Source organism: Syngnathoides biaculeatus, chromosome 3 (assembly GCF_019802595.1).
Source record: "Syngnathoides biaculeatus isolate LvHL_M chromosome 3, ASM1980259v1, whole genome shotgun sequence".
NCBI classification, from domain to species: Eukaryota; Metazoa; Chordata; class Actinopteri; order Syngnathiformes; family Syngnathidae; genus Syngnathoides; species Syngnathoides biaculeatus.
In genome coordinates this window covers 3,238,050-3,262,694 of record NC_084642.1, presented here as the reverse complement: position 1 = coordinate 3,262,694, position 24,645 = coordinate 3,238,050, and the positions used below count along the sequence as shown (strand labels likewise).

The 24,645-nt window shown below is 45.5% G+C and overlaps 1 protein-coding gene across 5 annotated transcripts in view; it reads right to left on the bottom strand.

Moving 5' to 3' along the window:
- The window catches only part of scube2 (signal peptide, CUB domain, EGF-like 2), a 67,163-nt gene that overhangs the window by 25,799 nt on the left and 16,719 nt on the right, over positions 1-24,645 (bottom strand). For 3 of the 5 annotated variants that reach the window (XM_061814911.1, XM_061814908.1, XM_061814910.1), the window contains exons 7-16: positions 23,935-24,042; positions 20,419-20,535; positions 19,032-19,154; positions 17,118-17,234; positions 13,867-13,989; positions 13,483-13,599; positions 6,253-6,342; positions 6,015-6,137; positions 2,294-2,461; positions 1,769-1,972 (exon numbers count right to left, since the gene is read on the bottom strand). In XM_061814911.1, the coding sequence (XP_061670895.1) occupies positions 1,769-1,972; positions 2,294-2,461; positions 6,015-6,137; positions 6,253-6,342; positions 13,483-13,599; positions 13,867-13,989; positions 17,118-17,234; positions 19,032-19,154; positions 20,419-20,535; positions 23,935-24,042 (1,290 nt within the window). Of the gene's footprint in view, positions 1-1,768; positions 1,976-2,293; positions 2,462-6,014; positions 6,138-6,252; positions 6,343-13,482; positions 13,600-13,866; positions 13,990-17,117; positions 17,235-19,031; positions 19,155-20,418; positions 20,536-23,934; positions 24,043-24,645 lie in introns of all 5 variants that reach the window. The other 2 variants (XM_061814907.1, XM_061814909.1) reach the window with 1 other exon arrangement.

Genomic DNA, 24,645 nt, shown 5'->3' with positions numbered 1-24,645 from the left:
GGGGGACCAGAGAAAGCATGACCCTTGATACAGGTTGGTCAGTCCCATACGACCGGTGTCAAGCTTTGGTCCGCATTGCCAGGAATGACTCGTTTCCGGTGAGAGTTGGACTCCGCCAAGGCTGCCCTTTGTCACAGATTCTGTCATTCTGCTTATTAGAGATGATGTGGTTCTGTTGGCTTCATCTAGCCGTGATCTCCGACGTTTACTGAAGTGGTTTGCAGCCAAGTGTGAAGTGGCAGGGATGAGAATCAGCACCTGCAAATCTGAGACCACGGTCCTCAAACGGAATAGGGTGGCGTGCCCTCGCCAAGTCGGGGATGAAATGAGATCCTGCCTCAAAAGTATCTTGGGGTCTTGTTCACGAGTGAGGAAAGAATGGCACCAGAGATCAACACTCAGATCGGTGCAGAGTTTGCACTCAGTATACGTCTGTTGTGGTAAAGAAGGAGCTAAGTACGAAGGCAAAGCTCTCAATTTACTGGATGATCTACGTTCCAACCCTCACCTATGGTCATGAACTGTGGGTCATGACCGAAAGAACAAGATACCAGATGTAAGTGGCTGAAACGAGTTTCCTATGAAGGTTGTCTGGGCTCTCCCTTAGAGAAAACGGTGAGAAGCTCAGTCATCCGGGAGGGGCTCAATGTCAAGCTGCTGCTCCTCCCCATTGAGAGGAGTCAGATGAGGCTGGGACATCTGATTGGGATGGCCCCTGGACGCCCTGGACGCAGGAGACCCTGGGTATGCCCCGGCACATGCTCGGGAGACTATGTCTCTCGGCTTACTTGGGAACGCCTCTGGATTCCCTCGGAGGAGTTGGAGGAGGTGGGATGAGAATCAGCACCTGCAAATCTGAGACCATGGTCCTCAGTCGGAATAGGGTGGCATGCCCTCTCCAAGTCGGGGATGAAATGAGATCTTGGGGTCTTGTTCACGAGTGAGGGAAGAATGGAACGCAAGATCGACAGTCACATCGGTGGAGCGTTTGCAGTGATGTGGACTCAGTATTGGTCTGTTGTGCTGAAGAAGGAGCCAAGTCGAAAGACGAAGCTCTCAATTTACCAGTCGATCTACGTTCCAACCCTCACTTATGGTCATGAACTTTGGGTCATGACCGAAAGAACAAGATACCGGATATAAGTGGCTTAAATGAGCTTCCTACGCAGTTTGTCCGGGCTGTTCCTTAGAGAAAAGGATGAGAAGCTAAGTCATCTGGGAGGGGCTCAGTGTCGAGCCGCTGATCCTCCGCATTGAGATCAGTCAGATAGGTGGCTGCATCTGATTGGGACGCCCCCTGGACGCCTCCCTGGTGAGGTGTTCTGGGCACATCCCACCGGGAGGAGACCCGGGACACGCTCGGGAGACTCTGTCTCCCGGCGCTCGATGGGAACGCCTCAGGATTGTCTCGGAGGAGTTGGAGGAAGTGGCTGTGGATAGGTAAGTCCAGGCTTCTCGACGAAAGTAAGTGCCCCCGCTCCCCAACCTCAGATAAGTGGAAGAAAATGCATGGATGGATGGATGAACCCAAAAAGAAAGTATGTCTGGATGGGCAACCCCAACTACAACACATTTTTGTAAATTCCTCTCAGTGGTAGGCAATCACACTGTTTTTGCCACCTGGAATTATCTTATATTTATCGAACGTTATAAAATGATACGTAAAAAAGTTGGGGATATGGCCACGTTTCAGTCCCAGACCATTAAAATGATGGACACTGAGCTAACGACATAAATAAAGTTTAAAAAAAAAAAAAAGCTAACTCACCACACCTCCTGCCCACCAGCACCTGCCCCGCTACGCATTGCCCCGGCGTTTCCGCCGGCTGGCCCAGATTCTTGGCGAGCTCGTAGTCTGACCCTGCAAAGTGGAGGTGGAACTGCTCCCGGTTGATGGACTTCCTGAGGGTGCGGATGGTCTTCCTCAGCCTCTTCTCGGAACGTCGTCTCACGCAGTTCACGTCGCAGCCCTCTGCTGAGAGAAGAGCGCGATACCACAACTGTCTCCAGGGGGGAGGAAGGTCGGCTTTGCGGTTTTGGGTGTCGAACGACGCCTTCCGTGCAGGCTTGCGTGCAAACGTGGACGTGCACGGGGACAAACGTCATCAAGAAACAGACGCGCTCTTGATCCAGGAATAAGTCGTCTCATAAAAACACAAAAACCAAATCCTCGAGCCCCAGACTACAGCCCACCACCAACGCAGCACAACCAAAACAGGAGATACTTTAACGGACAGCAGCAAAAGGAGGAGACGAGGAAGCGAAGACTGCAGGCAGGCAGGCAGAGACCAACCTGTTACCTCCTCTAGGTTCACATCCAGCTCAAACTCGGCCGTGATGGACGAGCCGTCCTCTTCGGCCGCTTTCCTGCCGTGGCGGCTGCGGCTCCGGTGCGCCGACGAGGTGCAGCGCAGGCTCACGTAGCTGAACTGGACGTTCTCGGTGAAGAGAAACCTGCTGTCTGTGGACAGCGACGGAGCGCCATCAATCGTCAGACGATCGCCGAGTGTTTTGCCCAAGGGCGGCAAATCGCGCTAGAACGGCCCGTCGTTGCGGCTATTGCGTCGTATCACACAGAAGCCCTTTACAAGAACCAAAATATTCATATTTACACCCACGGCTCTGAGCGTCCCGTTTAAAAAAAAAAAAAAGTCTCGCGCTAATTCCGCCCTCGCTCGTCACAGGCAGACAAAGCGCCGCGCCGAGAGCAGGGCGGCGAACCGAACCACATCACTCGGCCCGCAAATTTCTTTCACATTTGCGTCTGCTTTTTTTTGGTTTTGTTTTTGAAGCCGCCGTCGCGTACGCTTGATCTTCCCGCGATGGCGGCTCACTTTGTTTTTGCGGGGACAAGCGTTGTTACAGAGCAATGTTATTGTTGTTTTAGCCGCGCTATTTTATTTCGCGGGGAAGGCGTCCCGGAGGAGATAGCGAGAGATTGTAATAAAATGAGATAAAGTGAAAGAAACTGAGAGAAAGCGGAATATACTACTGGGACAGAGGATTTGAACCATTGTGTTTAAATCACGGGTGTCAAACTCATTTTTGTCACGGGCCAAATTGTAGTTACGGTTTCCCTCTGAGGGCCGTTATGAAATTTTTTTTAGCCGCCTCATAATATTTACACATTAAAATTCATGAACTCATTTTGTAATCAGAAATCAAGGGCAACTGTTGTTGATGTTTGGTAACACAAAAATGCTTGCAGTGACGCAACGTTATCATTTATATGACAGATTTTAATAAAAATCCTGGTGGTTGATCCAGATGATTTGCCCTCGAGGGCCACGTAAAATCACCCGGCGGGCCGGATGTGGCCCCCGGGCCTCAAGTTTGACACCTGTGGTTTAAATGAAGGGAGCTCTTTTCTTCGACAGATTAATGAGAAAATAATATTTGTATAATCTATTCTCATGATAACCCTTCTTTCATTGGTAGGATTACGATCACATTTATTGGGTGATGCGTGTTATGTTCTATCTTTGTTTTATTTTTCTGAGCAGCCTTTGCAGTTTGTTTTCATTTTAGACGTTTAATTCGAAATAAATTGTGGAAATGAAATGTTTTACTTTTGCAATGAATCGATTTTATTATTCCGTGGCTGGGAGCCTGCGGAGAGATTCCCTCCCCCCGTTTTTTTTTTACAGCTGCGGTTCTTTTTTAATGCCGGCTAATAAAGTTGAGGCGAGTTGAATTGAGTTCAAAGAACAACAACAGCAAAAAAAAATCAGTTTGGACTTTGATGGCGGCAAGTTGAGCTATTTTGAGGGAATTGTACATTTATGGTGTTATACAAGTACATTGTACTACATTTTAGTAAAATGCCATGTGTTTAGTGTCGTCCCATGCAAAGATATAATAATTATTTAACCAATAACAAAACTTGAACGTTTTCAGCTAGGGGTGTACTCAATTTTGCTCCTGCGGTTTCAACATTTAAAGGCTGCTCGTTGAGTTATTTGGAGCAGACAATAAATTTACACCGTTATACAAGCTGCACAATGAAGACTTGCATAATACTTAGACGTGTCAAACTCATTTTGTCGCGGGCAACATTGTAGTTACAATATTATTATATACGCACCACAAATTGAAGGACACCTAGTTTTGAAATCAGAAATTAAGGTTGATATTAATGAACTATTGTTCAGAAAATGATGAATGAAATGAAAACATGAGAATTTGAGCGAGAATCATGGAAAACTGACACAGTTGCTTTTGCGGGTCACACAAAATTACTCTGCAGGCCAGATTTAGCCCCCGGGCCTTGAGTTTGACACAGGTGCTGTACATCATCTTCAGTCTTGGAAATAAAATAATTTATAGACACATAAGTGTGCACGTTTTGAATGCCTATAAGTAATCATGATCAGTTTCTGAATGGCAAAAGGTTTTACTATTGCCAAGTATGTAGCATATGTAGTCATTTATTTGACGTGACAAAATTACTTTCAAAAAAACACAATTAAAGCAAAATAAGAACCTTCATTTATTCAATTTCCAGCCAGTATTTACTCTTTTACTAAAAAACGATAGATAGTACTGTATTGCATTTTTATTCTCATATCGTTGATTTGGAGCATTCCTGTCCTCCTCCAGCATCTTTTTGAAGGGCCATTTATGGCAGTAAATGTGCATCCTCGCCTGATTTTACGTACACTTGTACGGAAACGTATTGCTGCCACACACAAAAATCACGTTATAACGTGATTTGTGTCATGTTAAGATGTAGATGTTTCATGTTATAACATGATATCTTTCACGTTATAATGTGGTGAATTACACGTTATAACGTGAATCATTTCATGTTATAGCATAACTCATTTCCATTATGAGATGAACTGTTTCATGTTATAGCATGAAATGAACAACGTTATAACATGCAATTTATCACGTTATAACATGAAACATATCACGGTAAAACCTAATAAGTTCTATGTTATAACCTGAAAAGTTGCAGCCCTGTGGTCGCTCACATCCTTCCTTCCAAGGTGGCATACAGGAAGACGCAGCGAGAAGCGGACTCTCATTGAGGGTTGCACAAAACACCGATTTGGTGAGCTTTCTACGGAGTCGTGGTTTATCCGAAGATTGCCTCTTACGCATGGAGCAAGAACATGTGGTAATGGAGTAGAACCGGAAGTAATTGTCTTTTGTGGGGGCCGAGTGACGAGGGGTGAAATGTATTTATTTTCTGTCATAACGTGAAATGAATCTACGTTGTAACATGAAACGAATCACGTTATAATGTACAGCATATCATTATTATAACATGAAACTTTTCACGTTATAACACGAAACAAATCACGTTAAAGCGTAGACCGTATCATGTTATAACATGAAAGTTTCACACCATAACATGAAATTAATTACATTATAACATGAAACCTTTCACGTTATAACATGAAATGAATCACGTTATAACATGAAGCTTTTCACGTTATAACGTAGAGTGTATCATGTTATAACATGAAAGTTTCCCACTATAACCCGAAACAAATTACATTATAACGTTGAGCATATCATGTTATAACATGAAAGTTTCACACCATATCATGAAATGAATTACATTACAACATGAAACCTTTCACGTTATAACACGAAACGAATCAGGTTATAACGTAGAGCATATCATGTTATAACATGAAATGAATCACATTATAACATGAAACTTTTCACGTTATAACGTAGAGCGTATCATGTTATAACATGAAAGTTTCGCACCATAACATGACATTAAAACGTGAAAATTTTCACGTTATAACAAAAACGAATCATGTTATAACGTAGAGCATATCATGTTATAACATGAAAGTTTCCCACTATACCATGAAATGGATTACGTTATAACGTGAAATGTATCATGTTATAGCAAACATCCACATTAGAACGTGAAACATGTCACGTTACAACCTGATAGTGACGGGTTTTTTTTGGGGGGGGCGGGGGGGGTGTGTGTCAGCAATACGCTTCCGTGCACTTGTGATGTTGCACCGCCGCAATTGGTCGTTTACCTGAACGAGCCGAGTTCAAGGTCTCCTTGAGTCGCTCCTGGCTCCTCTTTAAGTTGCACTTGGCGGTGCCCGACTTGAACGTGGCCGTGGTTTTAATGCGAGCCACGCCGGACATCTCTGGGGCTGCGCGGGGGAGCGAGAAAACTTTGTCATTGCGAGCCAAGGAAACATTGAGTGAAAACATCCCAAGCCTCACTGCTGACAATCTCGGTTTGAATCGCAGGCGCTTTGTACTTGCCGAAGCATTGCGCGCCGCTGTTGTTCTTTTGTGCGTCAGCCAAGCAGGGCAGCGGCATTCCGCAGGTCACCGTGTACGAATCCTCCGTCCCTGAGCACACACGTACGAGAGGCAGCATGTAGGAACACGAGGGGTGTGCGTCTGCCGAAGGACGTCGCCCGCTCTTTGCGCAACAGATCCCGCGGCCGGCGCGCCGGTGTTTTAATCACTTTCCCGCGCGCTTTTACAACAACGCTTTTGTTTGCGTTCTCGACTGGGTCGGCGGGCCGTCAAAACGGGCTTTCGTGAAATGCACCAGATTAACGCCGTTGACAATGATTTCCGTGCAAAGTTATTTGGTTTTTTTTTTTCCTCGATAACCTACTAGCGCGCTGGGAATAGATACTCTGATTTCATTTCATTTCCTTGATACGCAACTTAAGGTCGATGTACTAGTATGCTATTTGTCCTCAGTAGTAAAACAATTCACCGCACTGGTTGAACGACTCTCTTACAAGTAACCTTTTGTCCACTACTAGTGCCAATTTTGGCAATTATACTGCTGTCCCGCACTAGCAACACTCGTAGGCGTATGTAACACTCAATATCCTCCTGGATGCTACTACAATTACCACAGCACTCACTAGTAGTTTTGCTTCACTCGTACAATTTAGTCTTTCTACCATTGTGTCAAAGTAAAAAACAGTCGTTCCACTAGTGTGCATGATGAGTCTACTATTGTAACCTGTCTTGAAGCATTTATTCAATATCCTACTAGTGTCCTTGGAATAACAAGTAGTGCACTGCAAATAAATGTTCAAGCGGCTTAATGTCCATGTACTAGTAGGACAACATTCTCAAACTAGTAGGACAATTACATTTTACTAGTGATGCAAAACTATGTACCATCATTAGCATCTCTGTGCTACTAGTGCGGTGTTAGAATCCTATTCTTGTCTACCTACTTGTAGCAATTAAACCTTCCAAGTCGACTTCCGTGCTGCTCTAGTAACACAACGCTGTCTAATAAATCGGGCACGTGTCACACACTAGTATTGTCCTTATCAAAGATTGAGGGAAAATGCAGAAAAATGATTCCATAAAGCCGTTTGAGTATTTATTCAAGGTATTTATAGGGTCCGTGTACGATTGTACGAATTTTCCTCGTTAGAAGTACAACTTCACGTTACGAGTGAGGCAGAGCTACACGCTAGTATACAACTGTACCAGTACTACGGATGACATCGTATAATCTCGTACTTCGCTAGTAGTACCAGTAAGTCGCAGATATCAACAAGGTGCAGGGTATTAGTAGTACAACTTCACGTTACGAGTGAGGCAGAGCTACACGCTAGTATACAACTGTACCAGTACTACGGATGACATCGTATAATCTCGTACTTCGCCAGTAGTACCAGTAAGTCGCAGATATCAGCAAGGTGCAGGGTATTAGTAGTACAACTTCACGTTACGAGTGAGGCAGAGCTACACGCTAGTATACAACTGTACCAGTACTACGGATGACATCGTATAATCTCGTACTTCGCTAGTAGTACCAGTAAGTCGCAGATATCAGCAAGGTGCAGGGTATTAGTAGTACAACTTCACGTTACGAGTGAGGCAGAGCTACACGCTAGTATACAACTGTACCAGTACTACGGATGACATCGTATAATCTCGTACTTCGCCAGTAGTACCAGTAAGTCGCAGATATCAGCAAGGTGCAGGGTATTAGTAGTACAACTTCACGTTACGAGTGAGGCAGAGCTACACGCTAGTATACAACTGTACCAGTACTACGGATGACATCGTATAATCTCGTACTTCGCCAGTAGTACCAGTAAGTCGCAGATATCAGCAAGGTGCAGGGTATTAGTAGTACAACTTCACGTTACGAGTGAGGCAGAGCTACACGCTAGTATACAACTGTACCAGTACTACGGATGACATCGTATAATGTTACTTCGCTAGTAGTACCAGTAAGTCGCAGATATCAGCAAGGTGCAGGGTATTAGTAGTACAACTTCACGTTACGAGTGAGGCAGAGCTACACGCTAGTATACAACTGTACCAGTACTACGGATGACATCGTATAATCTCGTACTTCGCCAGTAGTACCAGTAAGTCGCAGATATCAGCAAGGTGCAGGGTATTAGTAGTACAACTTCACGTTACGAGTGAGGCAGAGCTACACGCTAGTATACAACTGTACCAGTACTACGGATGACATCGTATAATGTCGTACTTCGCTAGTAGTACCAGTAAGTCGCAGATATCAGCAAGGTGCAGGGTATTAGTAGTACAACTTCACGTTACGAGTGAGGCAGAGCTACACGCTAGTATACAACTGTACCAGTACTACGGATGACATCGTATAATGTCGTACTTCGCTAGTAGTACCAGTAAGTCGCAGATATCAGCAAGGTGCAGGGTATTAGTAGTACAACTTCACGTTACGAGTGAGGCAGAGCTACACGCTAGTATACAACTGTACCAGTACTACGGATGACATCGTATAATCTCGTACTTCGCCAGTAGTACCAGTAAGTCGCAGATATCAACAAGGTGCAGGGTATTAGTAGTACAACTTCACGTTACGAGTGAGGCATAGCTACACGCTAGTATACAACTGTACCAGTACTACGAATGACATCGTATAATCTCGTACTTCGCTAGTAGTACCAGTAAGTCGCAGATATCAGCAAGGTGCAGGGTATTAGTAGTACAACTTCACGTTACGAGTGAGGCAGAGCTACACGCTAGTATACAACTGTACCAGTACTACGGATGACATCGTATAATCTCGTACTTCGCCAGTAGTACCAGTAAGTCGCAGATATCAGCAAGGTGCAGGGTATTAGTAGTACAACTTCACGTTACGAGTGAGGCAGAGCTACACGCTAGTATACAACTGTACCAGTACTACGGATGACATCGTATAATCTCGTACTTCGCTAGTAGTACCAGTAAGTCGCAGATATCAACAAGGTGCAGGGTATTAGTAGTACAACTTCACGTTACGAGTGAGGCAGAGCTACACGCTAGTATACAACTGTACCAGTACTACTAATGACATCGTAAAATCTCGTACTTCGCCAGTAGTACCAGTAAGTCGCAGATATCAACAAGGGGCAGGGTATTAGTAGTACAACTTCACGTTACGAGTGAGGCAGAGCTACACGCTAGTATACAACTGTACCAGTACTACGGATGACATCGTATAATCTCGTACTTCGCCAGTAGTACCAGTAAGTCGCAGATATCAACAAGGTGCAGGGTATTAGTAGTACAACTTCACGTTACGAGTGAGGCAGAGCTACACGCTAGTATACAACTGTACCAGTACTACTACTACGGATGACATCGTATAATCTCGTACTTCGCCAGTAGTACCAGTAAGTCGCAGATATCAGCAAGGTGCAGGGTATTAGTAGTACAACTTCACGTTACGAGTGAGGCAGAGCTACACGCTAGTATACAACTGTACCAGTACTACGGATGACATCGTATAATCTCGTACTTCGCCAGTAGTACCAGTAAGTCGCAGATATCAACAAGGTGCAGGGTATTAGTAGTACAACTTCACGTTACGAGTGAGGCAGAGCTACACGCTAGTATACAACTGTACCAGTACTACGGATGACATCGTATAATCTCGTACTTCGCCAGTAGTACCAGTAAGTCGCAGATATCAGCAAGGTGCAGGTATTAGTAGTACAACTTCACGTTACGAGTGAGGCAGAGCTACACGCTAGTATACAACTGTACCAGTACTACGGATGACATCGTATAATCTCGTACTTCGCCAGTAGTACCAGTAAGTCGCAGATATCAGCAAGGTGCAGGGTATTAGTAGTACAACTTCACGTCACGAGTGAGGCAGAGCTACACGCTAGTATACAACTGTACCAGTACTACGGATGACATCGTATAATCTCGTACTTCGCCAGTAGTACCAGTAAGTCGCAGATATCAGCAAGGTGCAGGGTATTAGTAGTACAACTTCACGTTACGAGTGAGGCAGAGCTACACGCTAGTATACAACTGTACCAGTACTACGGATGACATCGTATAATCTCGTACTTCGCCAGTAGTACCAGTAAGTCGCAGATATCAGCAAGGTGCAGGGTATTAGTAGTACAACTTCACGTTACGAGTGAGGCAGAGCTACACGCTAGTATACAACTGTACCAGTACTACTGATGACATCGTATAATCTCGTACTTCGCCAGTAGTACCAGTAAGTCGCAGATATCAACAAGGTGCAGGGTATTAGTAGTACAACTTCACGTTACGAGTGAGGCAGAGCTACACGCTACAACTGTACCAGTACTACTAATGACATCGTAAAATCTCGTACTTCGCTAGTAGTACCAGTAAGTCGCAGATATCAGCAAGGTGCAGGGTATTAGTAGTACAACTTCACGTTACGAGTGAGGCAGAGCTACACGCTAGTATACAACTGTACCAGTACTACTAATGACATCGTAAAATCTCGTACTTCGCCAGTAGTACCAGTAAGTCGCAGATATCAGCAAGGTGCAGGGTATTAGTAGTACAACTTCACGTTACGAGTGAGGCAGAGCTACACGCTAGTATACAACTGTACCAGTACTACGGATGACATCGTATAATCTCGTACTTCGCCAGTAGTACCAGTAAGTCGCAGATATCAACAAGGTGCAGGGTATTAGTAGTACAACTTCACGTTACGAGTGAGGCAGAGCTACACGCTAGTATACAACTGTACCAGTACTACGGATGACATCGTAAAATCTCGTACTTCGCTAGTAGTACCAGTAAGTCGCAGATATCAACAAGGGGCAGGGTATTAGTAGTACAACTTCACGTTACGAGTGAGGCAGAGCTACACGCTAGTATACAACTGTACCAGTACTACGGATGACATCGTATAATCTCGTACTTCGCTAGTAGTACCAGTAAGTCGCAGATATCAACAAGGTGCAGGGTATTAGTAGTACAACTTCACGTTACGAGTGAGGCAGAGCTACACGCTAGTATACAACTGTACCAGTACTACTAATGACATCGTAAAATCTCGTACTTCGCCAGTAGTACCAGTAAGTCGCAGATATCAACAAGGTGCAGGGTATTAGTAGTACAACTTCACGTTACGAGTGAGGCAGAGCTACACGCTAGTATACAACTGTACCAGTACTACGGATGACATCGTATAATCTCGTACTTCGCCAGTAGTACCAGTAAGTCGCAGATATCAGCAAGGTGCAGGGTATTAGTAGTACAACTTCACGTTACGAGTGAGGCAGAGCTACACGCTAGTATACAACTGTACCAGTACTACTAATGACATCGTAAAATCTCGTACTTCGCTAGTAGTACCAGTAAGTCGCAGATATCAGCAAGGTGCAGGGTAGAGTTTAGCCTCCGAGTCGACCCTCACGAATCACTCGTAAGTAAAGGATGCGTATTCGTGTGCCACCTCACGACCGCGGCTTCATTAAAAATCGCAGCGGTGAATTGCGCGAATGACAAAAATCTATTGAACGGCGTACAACGCGAACCAGATGCAGGAAGTACCGCGCGGCTTACAAACGTTGAGCCCGTCGAGGGCCGCGCGTACGTTAAGAAGTGACATTCGACTGCGTTTCGAATCCGTAAAATGGTTTCAGCTTCAAGCTTCAGCTGCCAGAACTGCAGTAAGATTTGAAAACAATACGCAAACGTGCGCTTGTTGTGTAAATTGTTGCAGTTCTGGGATTTGTAGCTGTCGTAAAAGTCGTAACTCCAAATAGCGCGAGAGCAACCCTGTAATGGCTTTTTTTCCAAGTCTGGATGATCGACTGACATGCCAAAATATAATAAAGCCACTGATGTGGGATCTGTCTTGAAATCGTTAAAGCATTTTTTTTTTCACCCACAAATTTTAAATAGTAGTAATTATGCTCTGAAACATTCACGCAACCCTGCGACTGAACCTCCCCCCCTTTTTTTTTTTTTTTTTTTGCATGGAGAGGAAGAGAAAAAAAAGTGAGCATCACAAAAATTACACAATCAAACTAATTGCTCTGACCGTAGGTAAACCGAAGATTTTTTGGGTATTTTTCATATTTAAAAAAAAAAAAAAAAAGCAGTAATCACGAAAGCCAATGTAAATCTGTTACTAATATTATCATAAAAAGACAATAGCAAGCAGTTTTGTTTTGGTACGGTTGTATGTAGCTAAGTTTGAGCTTGAGCAGTTAGCATTGCAGCTAACACAGCTAGCATGTACTCATGACAGAAAACTATAAAATTAGCATTAATCTGTTTCTGGAATGACAATAACGCTAAAATTAATCTTCATCCGTAGTGGAGTGTGTCGCGCAAAACAACACAACTCCGTTTACATGTCAAAGAAAAACACACTGATATCCAAGGTTTATCTTTTCTTTGAGCTAGTTAGCGTAGATGCTAACACAGCTAGCATGTAAGCTTGAGAGAAAACTCTCACATTAGCATTAATCTTTTTCTGGAATGAGAGTAACGCTAAAATTAATCTTCATCCGTAGCTGAGTGTGTCACGCAAAACAACACAACAGATATTAAAAGAAAAAGACCCAGATATCCAAGGTTTATCTTTTCTTTTTTAGCCAGTTAGCAAAGCAGCTAACCAAGCTAGCATGTACGCTTGAGAGAACACTGTCACATTAGCATTAATTTGCAAGTCTGTTCTGGAATGAGAGTAACGCTAAAATGCATCTTTGTCCGTAGCGGAGTGTGTCACGCAAAACAACACAATTCCTTTTAGAGATACTAAAAGAAAAATACAAGGTTGATTTTTTTTTTTTTTTTAACAAGATAGCATAGCAGCTAACCCAGCTAGCATGTACTCGAGAGAAAACTCTTACATTAGCACTAATTTACAACCATGTTATGTCATTCTAGAACTATGAAATGAAATGGGTGTCCAAATCAAGTTTTCCTTTCGTTGTGGATTTACTGTTTTCTGTAATATTATTTTTTTTTAATATCTTTTTCCGGTGCCCGGGTATCCAAACCCGGCAATCTATATGTCATGAAAAATAAAATCTCATAACATTCTACATAGATGATGACCGTTTACCGCCTGTTTTTCTTTAAAACGACAAAAAAGTGTAACATAAATGGTTAGTTTAAAAAAAAAAAAAAAAAATATCGTCCAATATTGGACAGACCCTCAGACAAGCAGGACTAAAACCCTTTTTTTCATTTTTGTTGTTGTTTGTTTGTGAAGGCTTTGTTGCGACTCACCGCTGCTGATGCGAACTTGCGACTGGCACGTCAGGAAGCAGCGGTCGCCCCCCTCCTGCTTGCTACAGTTCAACGTGGGCTTGGAGACGACTTTGGCGGCCGGTAAACCCTCCGCCTCTAAATGGAAACCACAATAAAACTCCAAAGTAAAAAGAGGAACCACGTCGGGGCAGCGGCGAGGACCGAGAGGATCCCGAAACCCGGACTGATTATTTCCCCGCCGCCAAGCGCGAGAAACCGAGTGAGTGAGAATTTGAGAGAAGAGAGAGCGGAATTCAAAGTATGTCCTGTTTTATTTTGGATTATTTTGGTCCCACACGTCCTTCGGTTCTTCAGTCGACTCTGAACCGGCATCTCATCGCGCGGGGGGCGGCCTCGACTTACCGACGCAGTCCTTTTTGTTCCAGTGGAGCTTGTAGCCGGGGTTGCAGGAGCATTCAAACCCACCCTGGGTGTTCTCGCAAGCCTGCTCGCAGCCGCCATTGTTCACGCTGCATTCGTTTATATCTGAGAGGGGAGAGCGGAAGCGGGGCCCAAATTGAAAATCCCGCCCACGTGAGATATAAAAATATTACACGCGGTTCACTCGAAGTTACTGCGGCAAACACATCACCGTGACAATCAAAACCAAACATTCGATTCTTGTCAACCTTTAGGTAAATGTGATTGCATTGTGCGGCTGCACCTAACGTTACGCATACGACACTGTTTTGCTTGGCTTCCTTCAGGTATGATTTGGACAGTTGTGAGGCTCTCAGCATTTGACAGCATGGGGGGGAGGTCAAACTCATTTTTTTTGTTTCAGGACACATTGTTGGTACGGTTTGCTTCAGAGGCTCGCGATGATTGATGAAACTGTAGAAATGTTTGCAAAAACACAGCAATTTGATAGCTAGCTAGTTTTGAAATCAGATGTCAAGATATAGTTGGTAAAGAGCCGTTCGGTCACCCCCCCCCCCAAAAAAAAAAAAAAAAATCTTGGAAAATAATTTAAAATGATTTATTACATATGACGATTTGAAATTTTGGTGCAGATCTTAGCAAGAATCGCAGAAGTCGACAAATGATGGAAGTCGTACATAATTTTCTTCGGTGGGCCAAATGTGGGCCGCGGGGCTTGAGTTGGAGAGCTGTGGCATAAACTTTGCAATTTTTTGGGAAATTTTTGGTCGTTCCCTCGCCAAATGACACCGAGAAGCTGCCTGGCGAGAAGTTTTTCCCAGGTTGAGGGCGTCACGCTGCGCCAACGCTCGGTACAATTTCCCCACCCATGGCAAGTTTCTGGAAAAACAGGATCAGTTCTTGACCGTCCAAGGCCTTCTGCTACATCCAGCAGCCATAAAAACGCAAATCAAGGGAACGTCGATCGCCACTGGAAACTTTGGATCACCAAAAACTCAAAGCGGCGCGTTCCCCGTCCTGACTTTATCGGAATCTTCCGCCGGAGTCGAACAGATCCCGTTTCGAAGAAACCCGCCGCGGACGGCAAACCTCATACGGCGGTACCTCAGTTTTCGAACATCTCTGTTTTCGAACGAAAATTTCGAGATTTTTTTTTCTTTTGCTTTGGTTTTCGAACGAAAATCGGTATTCAAACGTACCGACCAGCTGACCCGCGCCGATTTGCTATTGTGCTTCCGAACGCACCCCAGAATAAACCGGAAACGACGTAACGCGCCGACCCCGATCATGGCTCCAAAGACGGCAAGTGGAACTGCTGGTGCGTAAAACCGTCAACTCCAAGAAGGATTTGATAGCCGAGCGGAGGCCACAGATCTTGGAGGAAGTCGAACAGTTCCTTCTTATTCTGATAGGGATGAAGGCAGAAAGGACGTCTCCAAGTGCTGATATTAAAGCTATCTGCGCTAAATGGAACGACATCCATAATTTTGGCGAACTCCATCGCCCTAACAAAGCAGGATGTGGCAGAGCTCTGCGAAATTTCAACGACGTTGTTGTGAGCCGCTTCGGGAAGGTGCTCACAAGGCGGCGGAAACGGTCGACATTAGATTAGTTGTTAAAAAAGGGGCGAGTCACCCCCACCGAAGACATTTGAAACTGTTGTTTTGCATTGCTTTTTTCTTTTGCTCCATTAACCCTACCTCGAGTTGCAAGTTAATAATTTTGTGCGTTACATACTTTCTATCCAAATATCAAACAATTTGTCTGTTTTTTTCCCCCCCTCATTATTGCTTGTTTCAAGTCATTCTTCATTTTTGTTAATAAAAAAAAAAAAAGATTTACAAGGCTGGGGGTCGAGCTGCTACAGATACGGCAATGCGCTCCCAGCCTAGCGTCACCTACTACTAAAGCATACATTTTAAGCAAAAAATAAATATATTTCTTAAATTATATAAAGTATTTAAACTATACATGTATTTCTACTATGCAGTTTATTATCAGGACAAGATAAAAAAAAATGCTTAAAAAAACATTTTTAGGCTTGGAATGCATTATTTCATTTTCCATTCATCGTAATGGGAAAAAGCGCTTTGGTTTTCGAACGTTTCGGTTTTCAACCGGCCTTCCGGAACGGATTGTGTTCGAGAACCGAGGCACCACGCTACTTGTTAAAGTTCTACCGACATCCATCGTTTTTTCTCTCTCAGGGACCACTGACAACATCACTGGACCGCGCTTCTCGCCAACTGTCACGGTGCAGGAAGGCATTATTTCATTTTCCATTCATTGTAATGAGAAAAAGCGCTTTGGTTTTCAAACGTTTCGGTTTTCAACCGGCCTTCCGGAACGGATTGTGTTCGAGAACCGAGGCACCACGCTACTTGTTAAAGTTCTACCGACATCCATCGTTTTTTCTCTCTCAGGGACCACTTACTACATCAGTGGACCGCGCTTCTCGCCAACAGTCACGGTGCAGGAACGCATTATTTCATTTTCCATTCATTGTAATGGGAAAAAGCGCTTTGGTTCTCGAACGGATTGTGTTCGAGAACCGAGGCACCACGCTACTTGTTAAGGTTTTACCGACATCCATCGTTTTTTCTCTCTCAGGGACCACTTACTACATCAGTGGACCGCGCTTCTCGCCAACTGTCACGGTGCAGGAACCCATTATTTCATTTTCCATTCATTGTAATGGGAAAAAGCGCTTTGGTTCTCGAACGGATTGTGTTCGAGAACCGAGGCACCACGCTACTTGTTAAGGTTTTACCGACATCCATCGTTTTTTCTCTCTCAGGGACCACTGACAACATCACTGGACCGCGCTTCTCGCCAACTGTCACGGTGCAGGAAGGCATTATTTCATTTTCCATTCATTGTAATGAGAAAAAGCGCTTTGGTTTTCAAACGTTTCGGTTTTCAACCGGCCTTCCGGAACAGATTGTGCTTGTGAACCGAGGCACCGCTGTTTTTTTCGCTTCGAGGTAGCGCGCCGGCCTTAAAGCCTCTCGGAAAGTGTCGCTGAACGGCTGCAGGGGCGAATTTTTTTGCAACGCCGCTGACAAAAAGAGCGCAAACTGTCGAGCCCTGGTGGCCTCCGACTGAAACCGGAAGCAAAGAAGCGCACGGTACGTCCCGTGCATCCTGCGCCACATTCAAAAAAACCGGAGTAGATGACACGTTCGTGTGAGGAGCCCGCGTTGTGGACCTCCCCCCGGCTCGGCTCGGCTCACCTCCGCAGTGGGCCAGCCCGTACATGGTGTAGCCTTTGTTGCACAGGCACTGGAAGCTGCCGGGGGAGTTGACGCACGTGTGATCGCACGTCCGCTCGAAGAAGCACTCGTCTATATCTGTCATCAAAACACAATCAGACCACATAAAAGCGGGGGGGGGGGGGGCACGCTGGGGGTTGGGGGGGGGGGGGGGGATTTCCCCGGACAAAACTGGTCCATTTGATCCGCACGCACGGCAACGGCAAGGGGAAGGCCGCGCCGGCGTTGGCGCTAATTACACGCCAACGGGACGCCGCCTTTTACCCGGGAGCTCGCCGCCTCGCATTTGACGGCACGCGTCGCGTACTCGCATCATCGTGGATCGCGTCTTCAAAACTTTCGTCAAACTCATCTAAAAGCAATCAATAATCTCAGATGACGATACGGGATCATTGATTAGGGTTGATGTCATCGCCCATTGCCGAGTGTGGGCCTGTGAGGCCCTTTCAGCCTTTTCGTGATAAAGGCCAATGCAGGCAAACTTGCCTTAACTGTGAGTTGCATCCATCCAATTTCTTAACCGCTTATCCTCACGAGGGTCGCGGGAGTGCTGGAGCCTATCCCAGCTGTCAACGGACAGGAGGCGGGATACGCCCTGAACTGGATGCCACCCAATCGCAGTGCGTGTGTAAATATATAATTCCATCCATCTATATTCTTAGCCGCTTATCCTCACGAGGGTCGCAGGAGTGCTGGAGCCTATCCCAGCTGTCAACGGACAGGAGGCGGGATACGCCCTGAACTGGATGCCACCCAATCGCAGTGCGTGTGTAAATATATAATTCCATCCATCTATATTCTTAGCCGCTTATCCTCACGAGGGTCACGGGAGTGCTGGAGCCTATCCCAGCTGTCAACGGGCAGGAGGCGGGCTACGCCCTGAATTGGTCGCCAGCCAATCACGAGGCACATCGAGACAAACAGCCGCACTCACAATCACACCGCGGGGCAATTTTGAGTGTCTAATTAATGGAACCGGAACACCCGGAGAAAACCCACGCAGGCACGGGGAAAACATGCAGACTCCACACACGCAGGTTCGGGATCGAACCGGGGACCTCAGAACTGTGAGGCTGACACTATCCAGCTGATTCACCGTCCCGCCACAGTTAGTTCCAGTGAGTCACTATTATTAATATCGTTATCAAAGGGGTGATTATGATTTTGACATTGAAAACACATCTTTAGTCACGGATGGCGTAGTGGTACACACGCCTGCCTTCGGTGCGGGCAGCGTGGGATCGATTCCCGCTCAGTGATGGTGTCGATATCTGCCCTGTGACTGACTGGCGACCAGTTCAGGGTGTAGTCCGCCTTTCCCACAAAGGTAGCTGGAATAGGTTCCAGCTTTCCTGCAACCCTTGTGAGGATAAGCAGCTTGGATAATGACATGATGTTGAAAACACAGAAGGACACGACGAAAGTGTGTCATTTGATGAGGAAAAAAAATGTAGCTAAAGATTTTTTTTTAAACAGTTATGAAGTAACTTGACTGCCTTCATTTTTTTTTTTTTTGCATCATGTTATTTTCCAGCGCTATCCAGCGCAAATACACAAGAGATATTGTGAAATATAATATTATGGACAGTACTGGAAAGTTTGCGTCAGGTGACTTTTGACACCAAGTGGCAGAATTTGCTTGCCGACAGACTAAATAATAAAAAAAAAATGAATAAAAACTGCTGTCATCTTTCAAAGTAAAATCAGCTGATGAGAGCATTCGCCTTTCGGCCATTGAATGATTCCACGTTCTGCGCTACCGTCATATATTTATGTTTTTGCACAAACACCCGTGATGTATTTTGAGCTTGCAAGATGTATGTTTTTTTTTTTTTTTTTTGGGGGGGGGGGGGGGGGGTTTAACGCCGACCGTACCTTGACACGAGCGCTCGTCCGTCAGCAGCTTGAAGCCTTTCCTGCAGTTGCACTCGAAGCTGCCGATGGTGTTCCTGCAGAAGTGGTCGCAGCCGCCATTTTGAAGGTCGCACTCGTCGATGTCTGCCAAAGACATTTGAGCGTTGCCGAGCCGACGTGTACTTGTACAATATTTGTGCTCACTAGTAACACGTGTCAGCGCGCTAATAGAATGACTCTGGGGGGACAAGGGGGGTTCACTACTAGTGCCACTTTTTCGGGCTACTAGTGCAAAATGGATATCAAGGATTGAATAAACGATCAAACGGTTTCAACGAAAGCTGTTTGAGAATGTATGTGTCATCCTTGATATCTATCTTACGGTCCAGGTACTAGTATGCTCTTTGTCCGCACTAGTAGGACAACTGTGGCAGGTTGGGAGGGCAACTATGTCGCTAGTGAGGCTAAACTGTTATCACAAGTTAGCATCTGTGTGCTACTAGTACGACTAGTGACATTTAGGGCTGTCTCTAGCGAAGATTTTTAGAATCGATTTGTCTATGAATTGTTCCTAGTGCGGAGGAACAGTGGATCAGCTCGAAAATGTTGGCCTCACAGTTCTGTGGTCACGAGTTCGATCCCAGACCCGCCTGTATGGAGTTTGCATGTTTTCCCCGTGTCTGTGTGGCTTTTCTCCGGGCACTCCGGTTTCCTCCCACATCCCAAAAACATGCAACTCTAAATTGCCCCTGGGTGTGATTGTCAGTGTGGCTGTTTGTCTCGATTTGCCCTGCGATTGGCTGGCGACCAGTTCAGGGTGTACCCCGCCTCCTGCCCGTAGACAGCTCCGATGGGCTCCAGCACTCCATGCGACCCTTGTGAGGATGAGCGGCTAAGAAAATGCATGGATGAATGAACTAGTTAAATGCAACACAATCCATCCATTTTCTTTGCCACTTATCCTCACGAGGGTCACGGGGAGTGCTGGAGCCTATCCCGGCTGTCAACGGGCAAGAGACGGGGGTACACCCTGAACTGATCGCCGGCCAATCGCAGGGCACATAGAGACAAAGAGCCGCAGTCACAATCACACCTCGGGGCAATTTAGAGTGTTCAATTAACGTTGCATGTTTTTTGGGATGCGGGAGGAAACCGGAATGGCCGGAGAAAACCCGCGCAGGCACAGGAAGAACATGCAAACTCCACGCAGGCGGGTCCGGGATGGAACCCGGGTCCTCAGAACTGTGAGGCCAACGCTTCACCAGCTGATGACTAGTGTGCACAAATGTCATACGTTAGCGGAAAGGACATGACACGACACGGGCATTGTACTAGCGCGCGTGGTGAAAACAAACGGGCATACTAGCGCCGGAAATGGAACGGTTGCCGGAAGGACGCGCGGACGCACCTTTGCAGGTTTTGGCGTCGGGCTGCAGCGTGAAGCCGACGGGGCAGCTGCAGCGCACGCCGGTCGACGTGTCTTTGCAGGTGCAGTCGCAGCCGCCGTTGTTGACCGCGCACGTCTCTGCGCCGGGCGAGCGCGCGCACGCCCAAGATGAAAAGACACCCCAAAAAAAATACAAAAAACAAACACACAACATATTCAAGGAAGGACATAAGATGACAGCACTTTATTTAATAGTATTGCAAAAAAATCCATTATTATTATGATGAACATTTCTTCTGTTTTTTTCATTTTGACTTTGACGTTTGAGTATTTTTCTCATAATCTTTGGTATCCACCTTAAGATCCGGATGGATACTAGTACAGGTTGTGTTTTAGTAGTCAAACATTTTATCACTACTGCCTTTCACTTTATATGAAATTAATACACCGTTTTTGCACTCCAGTACGAGCTTAGCATGTTAATAGTGAGGCAAAACTGGGCACAAGTTGAATACTAGTTCTACTCGTGACGCGCTAGATGTGAACTGGTAGAATTTTATACGGTCGCGGTCGTACAAGTAGCCCACGGTTATCGTTTGCATAACTAATAACATAATTGTCTTACTAGTGAGAAGACAAAGAGCATACCGGTACAATGATTATCATTATTATTATTTTTTTTGCATTTGTTATCCAGTACTTATTTTTGTACCTCGAGCAGAAATTCATCCAGCTCACAACACACAGAACCAGATCAATTGACCTTAAAATTGATATGAATCATAATGAATTATTTATTTGATCCGATTCTTAATATTCTCGTAAAGTTGTGTCAAATTCATTTTTTTTGACGTGGGCCACATCGTAATCACGCCGGGGGGTCCTTGAAAGTGGAACCATAACAATGTTGCGCTCTAGCTCTTATGTTATTATTACATACACATAATCTGATGGATAGCTAGTTTTGAAAGCAGAACTCAAGGATAATAGTTTGTTCAACCATTTTTCGGGAAAACACTTGCAATGTCGCAACGACACTATTGATTACATTCGAGAATTTGAGCAAGAATCATGAAAGTCGAAACAGAGGATTTGCTTGCGCGGGCCGCAAAATGACTTGGCGGGGCCAGAATCGGACCACGGGCCTCGAGTTTGACACCAGTGCACTAGTAGGTGTAAATGAAGCGGCGCATAAGAACGGAACTAGTAAGACGTAGACATTCTAATTGTGCGCCGTAGTCATTTCCCCGAAAGGGATGAAATGTCTTACGAGTAAGGACGACGGGCCGAGCAGTTCAAGAACCTCAAGCTGGATCCAAAAACCGCGCAGACGGTTTTCGGCGGTACTGCGCTCGCGGTTGAACGTCCCCGAGACCAAAGAGGTCACGTTACACATTGCCAACGACCTTTGGACCCACTCAGCGCCGAACCGGCGCAGAACGTGCAACATTAAGGCACACCCGCGTCACGTAAGGAGATCCGCTCGGCGATACATATTCCAAGATGTATGGAAGTAAATATGTGCCGCCAGGATATGAATTTGAAATGTCAAGTGATTTCATTTTCAATAGTTTTATTTCAGCGTAACTTTTCAATGTTCACAATTCAACAATTCGCTGTCTAAAATTCATCGTTTGTGCGACCAGGCAGGGTTACTTCAGGTCAAATGAGTCCGACGCGTAGTTAAAAAAATAAAATAAACCGTCGGTCACGCAGAGGTTTACGTTGGTTAACGTGTAGCCGCGACACGCTTCCGTGTACTGGGGCTGAAGCCTATCCCAGCGGTTTAGTTTCTTTTTTTTTAAAAATGTATTGGACTCAATTGAGATCAATGCATATTTAAAAAAAACGAAAAAAAAGTCTGTCGGGCGGGAGGTTCACGGAAGTTTAACGTGTGGCCGCAACACGCTTCCGTGTACGGAGGAGCCGATTCGCTGTCCTTTCCCCCCCCCCCAATCATAGTTATTGAATGCGAGTTTGTGCAAAACCAGGGGTCATTTATTGAAATATTGGTATTTGTATTGAAAAAAATCTGAGTGGCTCCATTGCTACCTGGGATTTATTCTTGATTAAGATCCAGCAACAAAGTATTTGTGTGCGTCCACACTTTTAAACATGGACGACTGGTTAACAGTCCAATTTCTTATCGGCAAAAACATCGACTTCGACGTTAAATATGGATCCTCCATGCCAAGTGTCTCTCATTTTTCCACGTACCTTCGTTTATTATCGCCTTCTAAATGTTTAACGTTATTGGACAAAACTCTGGGCGTCGTACTATACAACACACACAAAAACATGACAGGGAGTCAAGTCCAACGTACACGGAAGCGTGTTGCGGCCACACGTTAAACTTCAGTAAACCTCCCCCGACAGACTTTTTTTTTTTGGTTTGTTTTTTTTTTTTAATATGGATCGTTCTCAAATGAGTCCATTGCGTACTTAAAAAAAAGAAAATAAATCGTCGGTCACAAAGAGGTATACCGAAGTGCAACGTGTGGCTCCAACACGCTCCCGTGTACGGGGGGGGGGGTGAAGCCTATCCCAGCGATTTATTTTCTTTTTTTTTAAATACGCATTGGACTCATTTGAGAACAATGCATTATTTTTTTTTTTTAAAGTCTGTCACGGAGAGGTTTTACCAAAAGTTTAACGTGTGGCCGCAACGCGCTTCCGTGTACAGAGGAGCTGACTCGCTGTCTTTTGATTGACAACAGATCCAGCAACAAAGTATTTGTATGCGTCCAGACTTTACTACGCTTTCAAACTCTTCCGTGTAAATCTCGACGACTTACTCACCAGATCCGCGTGTAGATCCAGTCGTCCATGACATGCGGAAGCGGGTTAACGGTCCAATTTTCTTACCGGCGAAAACATCGACTTCTGCATTAAATATGGATCCTCCATGCCAAGTGTCTCTCATTTTTCCAGGTACCTTCGTTTATTATCACTTTCTAAATGTTTAACGGCATCGGACAGAACTCTGGGCGTCGTCTCCAACCGACTTAGCTTGTTTGACCGGCACTTCCTGTCAGTCACGTGACTTGGGTGACGTGGGCGGATCCCGTATGACCGCAAACTCTGGATCCAATGTGCGTCTGCTTTGCAATTCTTGCTCAAATTTGACTTCTGATTTCGCATCAATTTGTTTTTTGTTCACGCGATATTATAACGATTATAACGACGATTCTTGTACGCGGTTCCGCTGAGGGAAGCCGTCACTACCGGGGGCGTCGCCTTTTATCGGGACTCGAAAGAGATCACCCGGTTTAAGCAAAGTTTTACGGCCGGCGCGTCGGGAGCGAGCCGGAAATCTGTCGGATTCCAAAGTGCGGAGGCGAAGCTCCCGCACCGGCAAATGGAGGGAAAATGTGAAATGTCGCAAGTGGCGAGCGGCGAAAGGGGCGGGCCAGACGGCGGCGGAGCGCGCAGTCATTTCGCAGTTTGCTCAAAACGGCCGAGGAATGCGCCGCTCGACTCGGCATTTGGCCTCCGCGACGCCGACAGACTCGGGTTCGGGCCGCTGCGCAGTATTACCCATCAGAAGCCTCCGCTTGACCCGTTTGTCCACCTCGGCGAAGGACGTGGCGTTGTGGTCCGGCGACTCGGCGGCGGCGGCGGCGGCGTAGGTGGCTTCGTCTCGCTCTGCGACACAAAGCTCAGAGCTTAGAGCACAAAGTCACTAGTCACACATTGCCGCTTGGGCACAACAAGCCAAGTCACGATGAGCAGCGACGGGCGTTGGGGTCACCCCGCTAACCCGTAGCGAGGGACAAGCAAAAGTCGACACACCCCTCTGCGAATGCCGTGTTTTCGGCGCGTTCAAAAATGAGACCGAGATAACTCCTTCCGGAACATTTGATGCCGTACAATCGAGAAAACCCAATTGATCTTTTTTTTTTCTTTTCAGGAGGGGAAATAAAATAACGTGGTTGCACAAGTGTGCACACCCTCTTCTAACTGGGAACCGGGCACCTGCCACCATTTGAAGTGCCTCTGATTAACCCCAAATAGAACTTAGATGTTCTTTTAGGCTTTTTTCCCCCCATTTTGTTTCGTTTTTTTTTTTTTTTTTTTTTTCAAACATTTTATACTATCACTGGCTACGATTCGGAACTGTTCGTAATTCCTTCCTGGTTATGTTAGGCCACACTCCCAAGTTGTGTTTAGCAATTATGGACAAAAAATTAAGACTTGGTTTCATTGGACCACAACAACAACAACACTGATATTTTCCTACATGTATTA